The following is a 20,920-nucleotide window of genomic DNA, read 5'->3' as shown; positions in this document are numbered from 1 at the left end:
CCAAGGAAGAAGTTAGATACTTTTCCAATTCTAATAACACAGAATGAGGAGTCCCTCCTTCATCCAGACCCTCGCTCTCTAGCCCTGACAGCTTGGTTCCTGATGAAATAGATGTATGTTCCTTAAACCTTCTTGATGCAGTCTCTAGAATACTCCTAACCTCTAAGAAACGTACTACACAAAAATGTTACCATTTAAAGTGGAAAATATTTTCACTCTGGTGTTCAGCTAGAGCACTCGATCCTGCTACGATCTCTCTGCCTACCTTTATGGAGTACTTCCTCCACCTTTCGGATTCTGGTCTCAGAATTAACTCAGAGTACTTCTGAATGCCATCAGTGCTTTTCATTGTAATGCTGATAATAAGCCAGTTTCAGTGCATCCCTTAATAGTTAGATTCATGAAAGGTTTGTTTCATACCCCAAACTCCTATCAAACTACTTCTGGTGGTGTGGGATCTCAATGTCACCCTAACGGCTCTCATGAAACCTCCATCTGAACCACTTTGTTCCTGTTCTCTAAAGTTCCCCACATATAAGGTAGTGCTCTTTATAGCTCTTACTTCTGCCAGGAGAGTCAGTGAGCTTCAGGCCCTTATGGCAAAGCCACCTTACATCAGATTCTACCACAACAGGGTTGTTCTCCGACCTCATCCCAAATGCCTTCCTAAAGTGGTATCGGAGTTCCATCTCAATCAGTCTATTGTATTACCTGCCTTCTTCCTTAAGCCACACTGTAATCCTGGAGAAGCAGCACTACGTACTTTAGACTTCTAGCATGTTCTAGCATACTATCTAGAATGGACAGAACCTCATAGGAATTCCTCCCAGCTTTTTGTGTCCTTCTGCCCCAACAGATTGGTGATTCCCATCACCAAATATACAATCTCAACTTGGCCGGCTGACTGTATCTCCTACACGTATACTCAGGCTGGGCTGACCCTTCGTGACCAGGTCACTGCTCACTGTTGTTCTTTTGCTTTGAAAGTATAGGGTAAGCTGTGTAGATCAGTGATGCAAACTCATGCCTTAATGCATTTTGAACTGTGTTTTAAACAACAGAATGTAAAAAATACAGGAGGGTGAAAAGTTTTTTGCAAGATGCTGTAAATTTATTTGAAGGTGGTTTCAGCAATAAGTCTGAGGTGCTTTAAAAATGCTAATTTTAAAAAAGAGGGGTAATTACAGATTCTGCTATGGTAACTATATAGTAAAAGTTAACATTGTTTTGCATTTACCTCTGTTAGCAATTTTTGGATTCTAATCATTTGCATGCAGTGATTTCTGCAGGAAATGAATGAACAAAGTAGTTGTGAACTTGGGTTGCACTAGGGTTGTGTATTTCTAGCATGCCTTAAAAATGTACCAGCCGATATTCAAAACGATTTAGTCGGCTGCTGACTGGTTAAATCACTTGGTTAGGGCTAGCCACTGATTTTCAGTGGCACTTAACTGGCTAAGTGGTGCTGAGATTTGCAGTTAGTGCCTAACTCAAAGCCGGCTATGTTGGGAGAGATCCAGGGGCGGAGGCATCACTTGGCCGCTTAAGTGCTGATATTCAGCTCTTAAGTGGCCAGGTTTAGCGTATAAATGGACTTCATACAAGTCTGTTCTATCTTTATGCACTACCCTGGGAATAACTCCCTTGGCAGTGAGCAAAACGCTCACCTCTGCCAGCTGAATATCAGGCCCATATCACACATAATCAATTTAAAACTTGTCAGCATGTGTTAAAGTTCTAAACATTTTTTATTAAGATAAATGTTTGAAATAGACTGCAAATAGTAAAATAAAATTAGGGAAATGGCCCAAATGAACCGAAAATGTTTGCGCTGTGCACATCCCTAGATGATTTCTAGGCCATTCAGAAGTATCATAGGAGTTGGATTCCAGTAGAATCCATTTTGATGCAAAAGATGGCTAGAATGGATTGAAGATACCTTTTCAAGATATGCATTAATTTTAATGAAAGGATGAATGAAGGGACCAATATTCTACCTACAATGGTCAATGTTTTTTTTTTTTTTTAACGCCGGCCACCACAATTAAATTAGAACTGGATATTCAATCACATTACCCGGATACTAGCCAGCGCTGAATATGCAATTGGAAGTGTTAGCAGATATATTCAGACTGCTAATTGGATAACTAACTGGACAAAGTTAGGACAGCCTTTTTGCTGTTAGTTATCCAGTTAGAGGTCTAGATGTGGCAGCTAACTGGATAATCTAGTTTCATCCAAACTCTGCCCATTGACTGTTTTGGCACAATCCAGAAAAAGTAAATGTATCTAATCAATTGGAGTCCTTAAACAACATAAATTACCGATCACTACAGCTATGAATTATCCAATGGTAGGAACAATAGATATATCCTTATTAGAAATTATTTTAAAGTAAATTTGTGCTCAGATAATCAAATGCCTTAGCTCAATATGAACAGGCAACCTGAATATCCATCACTGCACCACTGATAAATTCAGTCTTATCGGGCAGAAAAAGATAAGTACTTTATGTTTTAGTAAAGTTGAGAACTTGCATATCATTCTTTTTCTGCCTGATGCTTATAAGACTGAATTTATCAGTGGTGCAGTGATGGATATTCAGGTTGCCTGTTCATATTGAGCTAAGGCACTTGATCATCTGAGCGCTAATTTACTTTTGAAAACGTTTTCTAATAAAAATACGTTTGTTCCAATGGATAATTTATAGTCAGTTGTGACTGGTGATTAAAGTTGCATAAGGACCCCAGTTGAATAGATAATTTAAACTTCATTACTGGAGCCCAGTTGATAATTGAATACTCTCATTACACTATATTGACCATCCAGATAGTGCCAAGGCAGACAGAGGAGTATAAAGTGGCACTATCCAGTTAGTGCTACTGAATATCCCACTCACTGCTACTTATGCGGTTAACAGCATCTATTAATCAGGTGAGTACCTTTGAATATTGGCCCCTTGGGGAATAAGGACCTGGACAAGGTCCAGAGAGAATCCAAAGCACAAAAGGAGGGAAGCAGGATGTCCTAGAGGAGAGTGGAAGACTCTAATCCCTTCTTATTCTTATGCTTGGGTGGACCTTTTGGGCAAAATGAGGGGACATGAAATGTCATATCTGCCTCATCCTCCCCTTGCTTTCTGCTCTCTTCGTGCTCTCCCCTCCCCTGACAATCCCCCCTGCAAAACTCAAGTGTAAATACCTGAGCTCATGAGAATCTCCAAGCCCCTCCAGCTGAAAACCTCCAGTGAAGGCACCCAGAATTCTCTGATGCCAAACTTGGCAATTGTTGGCAGTTTTCCTGAGCCATCAATGCTGACACCCTCAGTTTTTGTACATGTGCAAAAGCATGTGGGGTGTCATCATCGACGGCCCAAGAACATTGCTGCCAAATGACGAGTTTGGCAGTAGGGAATTTTGGGTGCCTTCAGAGGAGGTATTCAGCTGGAAGGGCTTGGGATTTCCCACCAGCTACAGCAAAGGAGTGCTGCAGCTGAGTGGGCCTGAACCCAAAGTGGGCTGGGCCCAGGTCTACCTGTGGCTACATCACTGTGAAGGGCATAATTGAACGGGGCGCCCAGGTTTTCCTGAGGACGTCCTCGCAGGATGTCCCCGCGAAGATTGGGGACGCCCAAATCTCAACATTTAGGTCGACCTTAGAGATGGTCGTCCTTAGAGATGGTCATCCCCGATTTTCGGCGATAGTTGAAACCGAGTACGGCCATCTGAGAAACGACCAAATCCAAGCCATTTAGTCATGGGAGGAGCCAGCATTCGTAGTGCACTGGTCCCCCTGACATGCCAGGACACCAACCGGACACTCTAGGGGGCACTGCAGTGGACTTCAGAAAAAGCTCCCAGGTGCATAGCTCCCTTATCTTGTATGCTGTGCCCCCCCAAACCCCACTCCCCACAACTGTACACCACTACCATAGCCCTTAAGGATGATGGGGGGCACCTAGATGTGGGTACAGTGGGTTTTGGAGGGCTCACATTTACCACCACAAGTATAACAGGTAGGGGGGATGGGCTTGTGTCCGCCTGCCTGAAGTGCACTGCAATACCTACTAAAATTGCTCCAGGGACCTGCATACTGCTGTCATGGAGCTGGATATGATATTTGAGGCTGGCATAGAGGCTGGAAAAAATATTTACATTTTTTTTTAGGGTGGGAGGGGGTTAGTGACCACTGGGGGAGTAAGGGGAGGTCATCCTCGATTCCCTCTGGTGGTCATCTGGTCATTTAGAACACATTTTTGTGGCTTGGTCGTAAGAAAAAATGGACCAAGTAAAGTCGCCCAAGTACTCGTCAGGGACGCCCTTCTTTTTTCCATTATCGGTCGAGGACGCCCATGTGTTAGGCACGCCCCAGTCCCGCCTTCGCTACACGTCCGACACACCCCTGTGAACTTTGGTTGTCCCCACGATGGAAAGCAGTTGAGGACGCCCAAAATCGGCTTTCAATTATGCTGATTTGGGCGACTCTGGGAGAAGGACGCCCATCTCCCGATTTGTGTCGAAAGATGGGCGCCCTTCTCTTTCAAAAATAAGCCTGTGTGTGTCCTAAGACCACAACTGAACTTGTTGCCGAAGGCACTGTTTACCTTGGCGTCACTTTTTCTCAGTAAAGGATTTGATTTTGGAATGTCATTAGTGTGTCTGAAATATCTCTATAAAACCTTAATAGTCCTTGAGTCCTGATGTAGAGAATCCCTTCCTCCTTTCATCCTTCCCTCCATCCCAACTCCTTGAGAATCTGCACCATGGTTTGCAGACAGGCCATAGGACTTACCCCTTGAGCCACCGGTTTATAAAATATATACAGAAGGGAGGAACTTTTATATATTATGATTCCAACACTACAAATGACAAGTGGTTTCCTGTAGCTGTAAAGCTGATACATTTCAGGCTCTGCAACTTAGATTAAATAACTACATTTTCTGCTTATTTACAACCCAAATGTTTACTGACTTCTGCTCAGTCTGTGTTGAGGCACCAGTCCTCAAATTTACTCGGAACTTCTTCCATTTATTTTTGGCTGGAGAAAGGAAGTTTTATCTCCCCTAAATAACTCTCCTCATGCACTGAGATTGGAGCTGGATCCCTGTTTACATCTATCCTTCCTCTGGGACAATAAAGAAAAAGCCTACAGCAACCTGCATCAATTGGACCATCCAAGGATATCAGAACCAGAAACTCTAAAGTTCATACCTGCAATCTGTGAGTTCAAAAATTTATTTTAACTACATAATCTACTTCTATAACTCTGAATCTTTTAGATTCCTTAAAACTAAAGGAAACCTATGCACTGTCTTCAAGAATTTCACATAGAAGTGCTAAGTGCAGCCATTTGTTTCTCTATTTGATGGAAGACTTTGATCTCACAGAACTGGTCTGAATTTACAACTTTAAAAGGTCTGTTCTTTCAGCTATTAAAGCCTTAACCCTGCATTGCCAACTAGGAAGACTGCTAATCTACAGGGTGTACTCCAAAGAGTGGATTGCAGCGCCACCCAGTGAAATTTTGCCTAACTAGCTTCTGACACAAAAATGTGTCATGCAAGCATCCCAGTGGTGTGTGGGAGAGGAAACCATAACCCCCACAAACCAAAGAGAAGGCAAAAGTGCAAGAGGTCAAACACCCACCCAACAGTACTTAAAAGATCACCTAATTGTCACACCAAAGCTACCCATAGCACCCCCAGACCACCCTTGGGAACTATAGGACTGGTGAATGCCAGATCAGCTGCAAAGAAATCCTCAGTGATCCATGATGCCATAAATGAACAGCATCTTGACATCCTAGGAATAAGTGAAACCTGGCTAGATGAAAGTGGGGGTTTACCACTGGCTGAACTATGCCCAATAGGTTTCAACATCCAACATCAACCAAGACCAGGAAGACAGGGTGGGGGGGTAGCAGTGTTGATTCAGGACACAATCAAACTGTGCAGAATATCCATCCCCCAGCTACATGGATCAGAATTTCTTTTAATCCAACTTGAAGAGGGGAAGCCAATCTGGCTGCTCATGGTATACAGAGCACCTCATAACAACACATTATCTGTGCAAGAACTCCTAGACCTGATTACTCAAGTAACCCTGAATTACCCTAGGTTGGTGATCATGGGAGACTTCAATCTACACATCAAAACCCCAGATACCACCACAGCTGCCTTTCTGGACACAATGACAGCACTAGGATGTACATAGGTGATCAATTCTCCAACCCACAAAAAGGGTCACATACTAGACCTGATATTCTACAAAGGGGTGGATATCTCAGAATTCTGCGATAACAGTACTGAAATAACACCCCTATCATGGTCAGACCATTTTCTAATTAAATTCTACTAAGTGACCACCTGAAACAAATGGCACCTCCAAGAGTTTGGAAGGGGATCAGAGACAAAAAAAAACTGACTGCTGAGAATTTCCTAGAGGTCTTGGACTATCCACATGTAGATGAAAAGACAACAGTGTCAGAACAAGTTGACATCTGGAATACACACTTAGCCAAGACCTTAGAGAAAACAGCACCACTAAAAAAGGTCTTATGCCCCACTCACAAATGCTCACCTTGGTTTTCTCCAGAACTTCGGATCCTTAAACACGAAGTACGAAAACTGGAAAGGAGATGGCACAGATCTCACCTGGATGAAGACGGACTAAACTGTAGGAAGCACATGGCAAAGTACCGCCAAGCATTAACAGCAACCAAAAAACAGTATTTCTCACAATGCATTGCACAGGCTGCCAATTCAACCAAGCAGTTGTTCAGTATAGTAAACAGCCTACTGCAGCCCCCACAACAGAACCAGCCTGCCCAGTCTAAACTGAACTGCAATGATTTTGCTTCATACTTTGCCAACAAAATTAAAAGTCTCCACCAGGATTTACAGGTAATCCCACTCAGTGCCCAACAAGTCAACCAGGGGTGCACAAATTCGCCCCCTCCTAACAGAGACAGATGGAACACTTTTAACCTGACAGAGGAGAGCCTTGACAAACTCCTAAGAGACCTTCGACCAACTACCTGCTCCCTCGATCCCTGCCCATCAAAGATAGTGCAGCAGGCAAGTATGGGCCACATAGATGGCACAAAAAAACATTGTGAACACCTTTCTTTCTAATGGGCAACTACCAGCAGCATTAAAAAGGGCAGTGGTTCGCCCTCTGCTGAAGAAAAACAACCTTGACCAGGACAAACTTGAAAGTTACAGGCCAGTATCCAACATCCCGTTTCTAGGGAAACTCATAGAACAAGCAGTCTGTGTTCAACTTAATGAATGGCTAGAAAAGAGTAACTGGCTAGACCCGGTTATGGAACAGAAACGGTCCTCGTATCCCCTGCTAGATGATCTTCACAGAAACAGAGACAAGGGATTCGCCTCGATGTTAGTACTGCTAGATTTCTCAGCAGCTTTTGACACTGTGGATCATGCTATCTTGCTAGCACAACTGACAGAAACAGGTATCAATGGTACAGTACTTGCCTGGTTCAGATCCTATCTATCAGACAGGCAACAATCCATAATGTTTGGCAGCAACTCATCACCACCATGGACACTGACCTGCGGGGCACCACAAGGATCGATACTGTCACCTATTCTGTTCAGTATCTACCTCAAGCCACTAGCTGAGCGGATTCGGTCAATGGACACTCAGTTCTACATCTATGTGGATGATGTGCAGCTACTCATACCCACTGAACCTGGCTTACCTACAGCCTTGAATAAACTGATTACTTGTCTAACATCCATTCAAGAATGGGCTAAACACAACAAAGTTTGCCTGAACCCAAGTAAAACCGAGCTTCTCTGGGTCCCTAACACAAGTGGATACATACCTGACATCAAAATCCCTTTTGGGAAGTATGAACTCCCCTTCAAATCACAAGTCAGGAACCTTGGAATACAGTTAGATTCAACACTTACTCTGATTCCCCAAATTCAAGCAACCTTCAAGAGCTGCTTCTACTATTTGCAACAGCTACGCTGCCTCTCTCCTTACATCGAGAAGGCAAATCTTATCCCAGTTGTACATGCCGTGATAACATCAAGACTGGATTACTGCAATGTACTATACAATGATCTGACTACAAAGGGTCTGCACCAGCTCCAGTTGATTCAGAATGCAGCAGCAAGACTCATAGAAGGTTGCAAGTGATGTGACCACATCACACCATTTTTGCAAAAACTTCATTGGCTACCAGTACAGCACAGGGTTAAATTTAAAACTCTGTGTCTGATCTTCAAGGCCCTGAAAGGAAATGGCCCGACTATCTGAAGAATAGGATGATCCTCCACACGCCACCAAGGACACTAAGGTCCTCCCAAGGACTTTCACTAACTACACCCTCTCCAAAAGACATTACACGATGTCATACCTTCAAGTGAGCCTTCTGCGGAGTAGCCCCCACACTCTGGAATGCACTGCCTGAAAGGCTTCGCTTAACACAAGACTATCTCTACTTCAGAAAGCAGATGAAAGCTTGGCTCTTCAACCAAGCCTTTAATGGAAGAAGTAACTAACTTGTTAGTCTCACTCACACACACAAGGATTGATAGCGGGACATGTTTATCCACTCCTAGCCTAACTGAGATAATATTTAGCCATCTCTCTGACCTCATGTGCAACTTTCTTCAAATCAGTCACCTTACTTTCAAATTCTTCTTACTTTCTTACTTATCTATATGTTACAACGTTGCCTTACTCTTCACTACCAATTATAATGTTCTATTACGTATTGTGTTGTCATTGCAAGTAGTATACATAAGTACATAAGTACATAAGTAGTGCCATACTGGGAAAGACCAAAGGTCCATCTAGCCCAGCATCCTGTCACCGACAGTGGCCAATCCAGGTCAAGGGCACCTGGCACGCTCCCCAAACGTAAAAACATTCCAGACAAGTTATACCTAAAAATGCGGAATTTTTCCAAGTCCATTTAATAGCGGTCTATGGACTTGTCCTTTAGGAATCTATCTAACCCCTTTTTAAACTCCGTCAAGCTAACCGCCAGTACCACGTTCTCCGGCAACGAATTCCAGAGTCTAATTACACGTTGGGTGAAGAAAAATTTTCTCCGATTCGTTTTAAATTTACCACACTGTAGCTTCAACTCATGCCCTCTAGTCCTAGTATTTTTGGATAGCGTGAACAGTCGCTTCACATCCACCCGATCCATTCCACTCATTATTTTATACACTTCTATCATATCTCCCCTCAGCCGTCTCTTCTCCAAGCTGAAAAGCCCTAGCCTTCTCAGCCTCTCTTCATAGGAAAGTCGTCCCATCCCCACTATCATTTTCGTCGCCCTTCGCTGTACCTTTTCCAATTCTACTATATCTTTTTTGAGATACGGAGACCAGTACTGAACACAATACTCCAGGTGCGGTCGCACCATGGAGCGATACAACGGCATTATAACATCCGCACACCTGGACTCCATACCCTTCCTAATAACACCCAACATTCTATTCGCTTTCCTAGCCGCAGCAGCACACTGAGCAGAAGGTTTCAGCGTATCATCGACGACGACACCCAGATCCCTTTCTTGATCCGTAACTCCTAACGCGGAACCTTGCAAGACGTAGCTATAATTCGGGTTCCTCTTACCCACATGCATCACTTTGCACTTGTCAACATTGAACTTCATCTGCCACTTGCACGCCCATTCTCCCAGTCTCGCAAGGTCCTCCTGTAATCGTTCACATTCCTCCTGCGACTTGACGACCCTGAATAATTTTGTGTCATCGGCGAATTTAATTACCTCACTAGTTATTCCCATCTCTAGGTCATTTATAAATACATTAAAAAGCAACGGACCCAGCACAGACCCCTGCGGGACCCCACTAACTACCCTCCTCCACTGAGAATACTGGCCACGCAATCCTACTCTCTGCTTCCTATCTTTCAACCAGTTCTTAATCCATAATAATACCCTACCTCCGATTCCATGACTCTGCAATTTCTTCAGGAGTCTTTCGTGCGGCACTTTGTCAAACGCCTTCTGAAAATCCAGATATACAATATCAACCGGCTCCCCATTGTCCACATGTTTGCTTACCCCCTCAAAAAAATGCATTAGATTGGTGAGGCAAGACTTCCCTTCACTAAATCCGTGCTGACTTTGTCTCATCAGTCCATGTTTTTGTATATGCTCTGCAATTTTATTCTTAATAATAGCCTCCACCATCTTGCCCGGCACCGACGTCAGACTCACCGGTCTATAATTTCCCGGATCTCCTCTGGAACCCTTCTTAAAAATCGGAGTAACATTGGCTACCCTCCAGTCTTCCGGTACTACACTCGATTTTAGGGACAGATTGCATATTTCTAACAGTAGCTCCGCAAGTTCATTTTTAGTTCTATTAATACTCTGGGATGAATACCATCAGGTCCCGGTGATTTACTACTCTTCAGCTTGCTGAACTGACCCATTACATCCTCCAAGGTTACAGAGAATTTGTTTAGTTTCTCCGACTCCCCCGCTTCAAATATTCTTTCCGGCACCGGTGTCCCCCCCAAATCCTCCTCGGTGAAGACCGAAGCAAAGAATTCATTTAATTTCTCCGCTACGGCTTTGTCCTCCTTGATCGCCCCTTTAACACCATTTTCGTCCAGGGGCCCAACCGACTCTTTGGCCGGTTTCCTGCTTTTAATGTATCTAAAAATTTTTTACTATGTATTTTTGCTTCCAACGCTAATTTCTTCTCAAAGTCCTTTTTTGCCCTCCTTATCTCCGCTTTGCATTTGGCTTGGCATTCCTTATGATCTATCCTGTTACTTTCAGTTGGTTCTCTTCTCCACTTTCTGAAGGATTGTTTTTTGGCTCTAATGATTTCCTTTATCTTACTGTTTAGCCACGCCGGCTGACGTTTAGTCTTTTTTCCCTTTTTTCTAATACGTGGAATATATTTGTCCTGAACCTCCAGGATGGTGTTTTTAAACAGCATCCACGCCTGATGCAAGTTTTTTACTCTGCGAGCTGCTCCTTTCAGTCTTTTTTTCACCATTTTTCTCATTTTGTCGTAATCACCTTTTCTATAGTTAAACGCTAGCGTACTTGATTTCCTAGTTTCACTTCCTTCAATGCCAATATCAAAACCGATCATATTATGATCACTGTTATCAAGCGGCCCTCGTATCGTTACCCCCTGCACTAGATCATGAGCACCACTAAGGACTAAGTCTAGTATTTTTCCTTCTCTTGTCGGCTCCTGAACTAGCTGTTCCATGAAGCTGTCCTTGATTTCATCAAGAAATCCTATGTCCCTTGCGTGTACAGATGTTACATTAACCCAGTCTATATGCGGGTAATTGAAATCCCCCATTATTATTGTGTTGCCCAGTTTGTTTGCGTCCCTGATTTCCTTTAACATTTCCGCATCCGTCTGTTGGTCCTGGCCAGGCGGACGGTAGTACACTCCTATCACTATCCTTTTCCCCTTTGCACATGGAATTTCAATCCACAGTGATTCCAAGGAGTGTTTTGTTTCCTGCAGAATTTTCAATCTATTTGATTCAAGGCTCTCGTTAATATACAATGCTACCCCTCCACCAATCCGATTCACCCTATCACTACGATATAATTTGTACCCCGGTATGACAGTGTCCCACTGGTTATCCTCCTTCCACCAGGTCTCAGAGATGCCTATTATATCTAATTTTCATTTAGTGCAATATATTCCAACTCCCCCATCTTATTTCTTAGGCTCCTGGCATTCGCATATAGACATTTCAAACTATGTTTGTTGTTCCTAAGTACATCATGCTTAGTACTTGACAGTATTAATTGGCAATCTTTTGTCTGATTTTTATTGTTATTTAAAGATACCCGATCTACTACAATCTCTTTTGCAACCTCACTATCAGGATACTCTATCTTCCCTGTTATGGTGATATCTTTGAAAGATACCTTATCCCGAACCATGCTCTTTTGAGCGACTGTCGGCCTTCCCCCCATTTCTAGTTTAAAAGCTGCTCTATCTCCTTCTTAAACGCCGATGCCAGCAGCCTGGTCCCACTCTGGTTAAGATGGAGCCCATCCTTTCGGAATAGGCTCCCCCTTCCCCAGAATGTTGCCCAGTTCCTAACAAATCTAAAGCCCTCCTCCCTGTACCATCGTCTCATCCACGCATTGAGACTCTGGAGCTCTGCCTGTCTCTTGGGCCCTGCGCGTGGCACAGGTAGCATTTCAGAAAATGCTACCCTGGAGGATCTGGATTTCAGCTTTCTACCTAAGAGCCTAAATTTTGCTTCCAGAACCTCTCTCCCACATTTTCCTATGTCATTAGTACCCACATGTACCAAGACAGCCGTCTCCTCCCCAGCACTATATAAAATCCTATCTAGGTGACGCGTCACCATCAACAACATGCCGTGGAGGGGCATAATTGAACGAAAACGTCTATCTCCATGGGCGTTTATCTCCGAAAACGGGTCCGTGAAGGGGCGGACCGAACTGTATTTTCGAAAAAAAATAGACGTCCATGTTTTATTCAACAATTTGTGAGCTGGGCGTTTTTGTTTTTCAGTGATAATGGAAAATGAAAGCGCCCAGCTCAAAAACGAATAAATCCAAGGCATTTGTTCGTGGGAGGGGCCAGTAGTCGTAGTGCACTGGTCCCCCTCACATGCCAGGACACCAACCGGGCACCCTAGGGGGCACTTTTACAAAAACAAAAAAAAAGGTAAAAGAGCTCCCAGGTGCATAGCACCCTTCCCTTGTGTGTTGAGCCCCCCCAAATCCCCCTCAAAACCCACTGCCCACAAGTCTACACCATTACTATAGCCCTAAGGGGTGAAGGGGGGCACCTACAGTACATGTGGGTACAGTGGGTTTGGGGGGGTTGGACAACTAAGCATTAAGCAGCACAATTTTAACAGGTAGGGGGGGGATGGGCTGGGTCCACCTGCCTGAAGTCCACTGCACCCCCTAACAACTGCTCCAGGGACCTGCATACTGCTGCCAGGGAGGTGGGTATGACATTTGAGGGTGAAAATAAAAAGTTATGAAACATCATTTTTTTGTGGTGGGAGGGGGTTAGTGACCACTGGGGGAGTCAGGGGAGGTCATCCCCGATTCCCTCTGGGGGTAATTTGGTCATTTAGGGCACTTTTTGGGGCCTTATTCGTGAAAAAACAGGGTCCAGGAAAAGTGCCCTAAATTCTAGCTACAAACGCATACTTTTTGTCCATTATCGGCGAAAGGTGCCCATCTTTCCTCGGCCGATAACTACGCCCCAGTTCCACCTTTGCCACGCCTCTGACACGCCCCCGTCAACTTTGTACGCTTCTGCGATGGAGTGCAGTTGAAAACGTCCAAAATCGGCTTTCGATTATACCGATGTATTCGTTTTTGTGAGATAAACGTCTATCTCCCGATTTGGGTCGAAATCTAGGCGTTTTTCTCTTTCAATTATAAGGTGGATAGTATACCATACCATATTTTGTATTGTTACTTGAATATTTTTACTGCTGTAATTGCCTATTGCTTATGTTTGATTTATTCTTACTGTACACCGCCTTGAGTAAATTCCTTCAAAAAGGCAGTGAATAAATCCTACTAAATACAAATAAATAAATTTTTTTTCCAGTTTTCTAGAGCCCTCTGCTGTCCAGAATGTAGATTGTACCATTATAAAGAGAATTGGGCGACCCAGGTGGACCTTGTGATTTTTCTGCAGTGTCATGTTATCTGTGTCTAGGATATGAGCCTCTCTGCTTACCAGGACCCTGTGTGCTTGAGTATTGAGGGTTATGATTAATTTGCCTATTTGCTAAAGAACTCTTTACTACCTTTAAACAATCATTGAAAGCCTTACCAGGTTTTTGTTTTTCCACTTGAAATTATACTTGCTAATATCACTTTTTACAATTTTTTTAATGTGTTAGGTACAGCGGGAGCTGGCTGCAGTTATTGCTTTGAAAGCAAGAAAATCAGGTGAGTCATTCTTTCATCAAACTGTCACTCCAGCATGCATTATCTAGACATTTGACAGATAGTTAAGTTGATGAATTTCAGTCCCTTATTCGCCACGTATTTGATCCTTATTTGATAAGTTCAGTAGGTGACAAGGTAAACTGAGGGCTCATGATTTAACTAAGGACTTTTGGGCTTTGGCCGGAAGCCTTTTAATCAGGCTTTTTTTTTATTGGAAAAAATAAAATTGATCTAATACAGTGATCCTTAACCCAATCCTTGAGGAACTCCTGGCCAGTCTGGTTATCCACAGTGAGTATGTATAGGAGAGATTTACATGTACTGCCTCTCCAGTATGCGAATTTATCTCATGCACATTCATTACACTCCAACATATAAACCACTTTCTAATATTATTCCTTTATTCTGGTGTCACATTGAGGTCAGTATGGCTATCAACCTACAGATTTACATTTTCATAGTTCTGTTACAAATGGAATTGTGTAAAGGTGGTGACATTGCCTGGTATTGACTATATAAAGAACAGAAATTCATTTATACTTGGAGAACAGTTGAACCAGTGGGTTTAATAAAGAGGTTGATTGGTTGCAGTTGGAGAATTAAGATTAAGTATAAATTTTGTCATTTCCGGTGACAGTTCAGACATCCAGCAAGTAGGAAGATTTCACACTGCCGATCTGATTTCATTACCACGAATTGGTCTGAGTTTTTTGTGAAATGTGAAAGTTGTGAATTTGTTAAAATCTATTTTAGTAATGTTATTTTAGGATAGGCATTCAGATGCCATTTAGAAGATTGATGTTTTTAATTTTAGTTCTAGCTTCCGATGACACCATTTTCAACGAAACATGGTACTGGGTAGAGCTCAGACATGTTCTTTTTAAGACTTCAGAGAGCTGTTTGAGATCTTAAATCTTCAATATAATTGTATGCAATGAGAAAAGGAAGATTATAGCACAGTATCTCAAGATGGATTGGAAAGTTGATAATATTGAACATTCGGCACTCATTAACATTATGATGGATGGAGATCAGCAACGCTTGAGATATCAGGAATAGGAGGACAATACTGATATCTGAATGAGATATTTGGACAAATCAAGTAATCTTGGCACAGTTAGAGTCATATGTTTAAGAAACCTGTTTGAATTACATGGTTTAAGAGATCAGTTGCAACACTCGGCGTTTAGCATTTGTATGTTAGTATGTGAAGAGAAACTTGCCGCAGAGGCAAAAACACACAATAACAACTTTTTCAGGTACATTAGAAGCAGAAAACCTGCATGGGAATCCGTGGGACCATTAAATCATGAAGTAGCAAAAGGGGCACTCAGTGAGGGTAAGGCCATAGCGGAGAAACTGAATGAATTCTTTGCTTTGGTCTTTACGGACGGAAATGGTTTCAAGGGTAATGATGCGGAGGAACTGAAAGAAATCTCAATGAACCTGGAAGACGTTCAGAGCCAAATCGATAAAATAAAGAGTAGAAAATCACCTAGACCAGATGGCATGCATCCAAGGGTATTGAAAGAACTCAAACATGAAATTGCTGATCTGAAGTTAGTAATCTGTAACCTGTCATTAAAGTCGTCCATAGTACCTGAAAATTGAAGGGTGGCCAGTGTGACGCCAATTGTTAAAAAGGTTCCAGGGTTATCCGGGAAATTACAGATGGTAAGCCTGACATCACTGCCTGGTAAAATAGTGGAAACTATTATAAAGAATAAAATTATGGAACACATAAATTAACATGGTTTAATGGGACAGAATCAGCATGGTTTCAGCCAAAGGAAATCTTGCCCCACCAATTTGCTTAATTTCTTTGAAGATGTGAGTAAATGTGGATAAAGGTGAGCCGGTTGATGTAGTGTATCTAGATTTTCACAAAGCTTTTGACAAAGTTCCTCATGAAAGACTCCTGAGAAAATTACAGCATCGTAAGATAGGAGACAATGTTTTGTTGTGGTTTAGGAATTCGTTATTTGACAAACCAGAGGGTAGGGTTAAATGGCTATTTCTCTCTATGGAGGAGGGTGAATAGTGGAGTGCCGCAGGGATCTGTACTGGGACCAGTGCTATTTAACATATTTATTAATGATCTAGAATTGGAACGATGATTGCGGTGACACAAAACTATTCAAAGTTGTTAAAACACATGCAGACTGTGAAAAATTAGAGGAAGACCGTAGGAAATTGAAAGACTGGGCATCCAAATGGCAGATGAAATTTAATGTGGACGAATGCAAAGTGATGCACATTGGGAAGAGTAATCTGAATCAAAATTACCTGATGCTAGGGTCCAACTTGGGGGTCAGGACCCAAGAAAAAGATCTAGGATGTGTTGTAGACAATACACTGAAATCTTCTGCTCAGTTTGCAGCTACGGCCAAAAATGCAAACAGTTGGCTAGCAATTATTAGAAAAGGGATAGTAAATAAGACTGAGAATACTATAATGCCTCTGTATCACTCCATGGTTCGACCTCACTTTGAGTATTGCGTTCAGTTCTGGTCAGGGGCATAGCCAGACCTTGAGGTGGGAGGGGGCCAGAGCCCAAATTGGGGGGGGGGTGCAAAATTTGGTCTGCTGCCCCCTCCCCCGCCACCTTACCGCCCCCTATTCTCTGCCCTGCTGCTCCCCACCCACTGCTGCTGCTATACATATCTTGCTGGCAGGGGTCCCCAAACCCTACTAGCTGAAGCACCGCCGCTGTAAATACCTTGGCTGGCGGGGGTCCCTAACCCCCGCCAGCTGAAGCCTTCGCCCAGCGCTGGTCTCCCCCCCCAGTAAATTTGGTGGGGGGGAGCCCAGGCCATTGTGGCCCACGTAGCTATGCCACTGATTCTGGTCATGGTATTTCAAAAAAGATATAGTAAGGATGGAACTTCTCTCATATGCGGAAAGGCTAAAGAGGTTAGGACTCTTCAGCTTGGAAAAGAGACAGATGAGAGGAGATATGATTGAGGTCTTATAAATCCTTAGTGGTATAGAACGAGTAGAAGTGAATCAATTTTTGTACTCTTTCAAAAAGTACAAAGACTAAGGAACACTCAATGAAGTTCCATGGAAATACTTTTAAAATAAGTAGTAGGAAATATTTTTTCACTCAAAGAATAGTTAAGCTCTGGACCTTTTTGCCAGAGGATGTAGTAACAGTAGTTAGCGTATCTGGGTTTAAAAAAGGTTTGGACAATTTCCTGGAGGAAAAGTCCATAGTCTGCTATTGAGACAGACATGGGGAAGCCACTGCTTGTCCTGGGATTGTTAGCATAGAATGTTGCTACTATTGGGTTTCTGTCAGGTACTTACAGTATGACTTAGATTGACCACTGTTGGAAACAGGATACTGGGCTAGATGGACCATTGGTCTGACCCAGTATGGCTATTCTTATGTTCTTGTATTTAAAGGTTATTTAAGATTTAATAAAGAATAAATGAATAATATTGGAAAGTGGTTTATACGTTGGAGTGTAATTGTACATTGCCACTTCACTTAGATTGTGAACCCGGTTCATTTTAGTATATGCACATTTATTAGGGATATCCTCAAACCCAGACTAGTTGGAGGATCTTCAAGGATATGGTTGAGGACTGTAGTTGCATGTGTCTTAATGTGTCTGGAGTGATCTTGTTTGGTAGGTTATGGACTAGAGGCCAACCAACTTCGATTTTGGCACCAAAATAGGCTCAAAATTGGTATTCATCTGTGTTTTGATTTTGGCCATCTGTAACTTAGTTCTCTGTCTCCATATTGCTCCCTGCAAGAATAGGAGCAGACTCCACCCACCCACCCACCCACCCACCCCTCCTTCCCATTCCCTCCCTCCTTCTCACTTGCCAAATAGTGTAAGGCTTGACACCCTCCCACCGAACAGAATAAGGCTTGACTCCTCCTTCCCCAGGCCCAAGCATAGGCCCTCCCCCAGGTTTACCTATGAGTCCCTGTGGTCTAGCGGGCATGGTCAAGGCAGATGTGACCCCCAGTCTCTTCTAGTGGAGGAGTAGCCTAGTAGTTAGTGCAATGGACTTTGATCCTGGGGAACTGAATTCAATTCCCACTGCAGCTCCTTGTGACTCTGGGCAAGTCACTTAACCCTCCATTGCCCCTGGTACAAAATAAGTACCTGAATATATGTAAACCGCTTTGAATGTAGTTGCAAATACCTCAGAAAAGTGGTATATCAAGTCCCATTTCTCTTTCCCTTTACCCATGCCGTCTCCACCATCAAAATGGCTGTCACGTCCTCTAGCAGCAGTCTCGTGAGACTGCTGCTCAAGGTCATGTAACCATTTTGAGATTTAAGCTGGCATAGGTAGGAGCGATCCCTAATCTTTCCTACGGAAGCCAGCTCCAATCTCAAGATGGCAACCTTGGCAGCAGTCTCAGCAGCTATTTTGTTGGTTTTGACTGAAACCAAGTAGCAATTTTCTGACGCAGATTCAGTTTTAGTAAAAAAAAACAAAAAACCAACACAAAACCCAAAACTGTTTCAGTTACACTCTATTAGGGTACACCTTTAGGGAGATAACTCTAATGTGCAAAGTTATTCTTGTTGGATACAGTACCTGAGTCCAGGTGGGACCAGTAAAAATTAGAGGGCCATTGGCAAGTTAATCCACATTGTAGACTTTTACCAGCGCTTAGTAATTCAGTCCAGGCTAGAATTAGAGTTTTGAAACAAACAATACAAAAAAATAGCCTTCAAGCAAAAGGGACAGATTCACAGCAATAACAAAAGGAATAGGCAGAGAGCAGTCAATTCTCTCGGGTCAGGACTTTCCAGTTCCCAGGAGACTCTTCTTTCACTCTTTTCTCTTGTATACATCTCAGAGCTGGATTGAATTCAGATGTGGTCACAGATGTAGTTTATTCTGGCTGCCTGGCCAGCCTGGCCCTCCTTGCTCAGATCTAAGAGAGATCCACTGTATCCTCTCTTTCTTATATTCCAGATCTGCTCAATATCTTCCAGAAAACTGCAGAGGCCTAAGCAACTTCTTTTAGCTCTCGCCATCTTTCTACTCCTTCCGGTGCAGTGGCCAGGGAACCAATGACAGGCAGTACCTTTAGGGTTAGATTATATATTATTTCCATTTTCCTCTAAAAAGTATCCCTTCCTATTTTTACTGGTCAGGAGTGTCCTCCCCTTGTAAAAACTGCATACAAAGAAATTGCAGTACAATACTTTCGTGGAACCACTAGAGGTCTCTGCTATCCACCTAAAACAGAACCTTAGAGGTCCTACACAAGTCAACAAAACCAAATTCAAGTGTCCTGGTAAACATGGAACAATCACAGTAGGTTTTTTTTACAGGTTGAGCCCACATCTAAAAATTTGTTACTCCCAGATATTTCAGCCATTTCACAGTCTTGCCCCCTGATAGTGTACCAAACAGGAATACATTTCAAACTGCAGTATTACAGAGTGTGTTCTCTTGTTCACTCTGTGAAGGATAAATAAGATTGGTATGCCTGTTAAATTTATGGTAATCGATTACTTTGAATTAATTTAATGTTTGCAGTTTGTAACCCTTGTTGACCCGTGAGCGTCATATCGGGTAACTATTAGTAAGTTTTAGAGTATGTTTGTGGGGTCTGGGCCAGAACCAGCAGAAACTGGCAGAAGACACACAAAAAAATCCACTCACTTTACTGCACTCTCCTTTCTTCCAATAAATGAGTCCAGGCCAGAAGTTGCAGTTCTGAACCAAAAGGTTTACTTAAACATTTTTTTTTTTTTTGGATGCTCACGGGTCGCGACGTTTTGGTCTATTTTTGTCCGGGTTGGGCTTTTTTTTTATTGCTGCGACCCACAAGTTGTCTCCTCTTATACTGCTGCCTTCCTATTGCTCTAATAGGAGGTGAGATCTGGCCCTTTCAAATGCTGCTGCTGCTGCATACTGCACCACACGCCTCTTTTTTTTTTTTCTGTACTCTGGTCAAGATGCACTAAAGACTCGTTAAAGCCCTTTCCTTACCGATTCCCTTAGCGAATCGGTAAGGAACGGGCATGCATCAAGGAATAGGAATGCAAATGAGCTGCTCGTTGTAGCTCACTTGCATTCTCTATTCCATCGTTAAACAGTCGGCCAGTCGAGCATGCGCAGCAGCGGCGTAGCTTTGCCTCAGGCCCACCCAGAAACACACACCCATTTCTTTCTCATCTTCTCCCACCCCTGCCGCGGCGCTTCCACTTTACTATCGGCGCTGCCTGGCAGCAACTCACAGACGCGGTGTCCTGCTCCGGGGCCTTCTCTCTGCCGAGTTTCTGTGTAAACAGGAAGTTGCATCAGTGCGGCGGCGGGAGGGCTCTGGAGCAGGGCGCCGCGTTTACTAAGTGCAAGGCAGGTGCTGCGGCAGGGATGGGAGAGAGGATCGCTGCAAAAGGATGGTATGTTGCTGCTCGAGGGCCCGCCGCGGCAATGATGTAGTCCGTGGAACTGGAAGAAGGCAGCGCGGGACCTCCCAGACCAGTCACGTTACGCTGATTGCTCTGCGGCGCCCGACACGAACTTCCTGTTTCTGAGAGGGCAGGAGGGGTGGGACTTGAGTCCCGCCCCTCCCGCCTCTCACAGAAACAGGAAATCTGTGTCTTAGGGGTGAGACACCGCAGAGTCATCGGTGTGACGTGGCTGGGAGGTCCCACGCCGCCTTCCAAGGACTGCATCGTTGCTGGGTTTAGTAGTGGTAATCATGGGTAAGGACTATTGGCGGTTGAAGGGGAGAGAGCTGCTGTAGGGGACAGGAAGACTTGCGAGTGCCAGAGAACAAGAAGGGGAAAATTGGGCATAAGGAAGGACACCAAGGAGGACTGAAAAATAGAAGACACGCTGGATTAGGGGTGAGGAAAAAGGACACAGAGGAGGACAGAAAATAGAGGAGATGCTGAATTGGGGGTCGTGGATATAGGGAAGGAATGCTGCTCACAAGAGAAGGAATGGGGGGGGGGGGGTGGACACAGGGAAGAACAGG

At 43.6% G+C, this 20,920-nt stretch overlaps 1 protein-coding gene across 1 annotated transcript in view; it reads left to right on the top strand.

Annotated features, from left to right (window-relative positions):
- The window catches only part of RAPGEF5 (Rap guanine nucleotide exchange factor 5), a 416,429-nt gene that overhangs the window by 166,241 nt on the left and 229,268 nt on the right, over positions 1–20,920 (top strand). The window contains exon 7 of the mRNA XM_030201755.1: positions 13,902–13,950. Within this exon, the coding sequence (XP_030057615.1) occupies positions 13,902–13,950 (49 nt within the window). The remainder of the gene's footprint in view (positions 1–13,901; positions 13,951–20,920) is intronic.

The sequence above is a fragment of the Microcaecilia unicolor genome, chromosome 1 (genome assembly GCF_901765095.1).
Source record: "Microcaecilia unicolor chromosome 1, aMicUni1.1, whole genome shotgun sequence".
NCBI classification, from domain to species: domain Eukaryota; kingdom Metazoa; phylum Chordata; class Amphibia; order Gymnophiona; family Siphonopidae; genus Microcaecilia; species Microcaecilia unicolor.
Note: the sequence above shows the minus strand (reverse complement) of the source record. Positions and strands in the feature narration are given on the sequence as shown.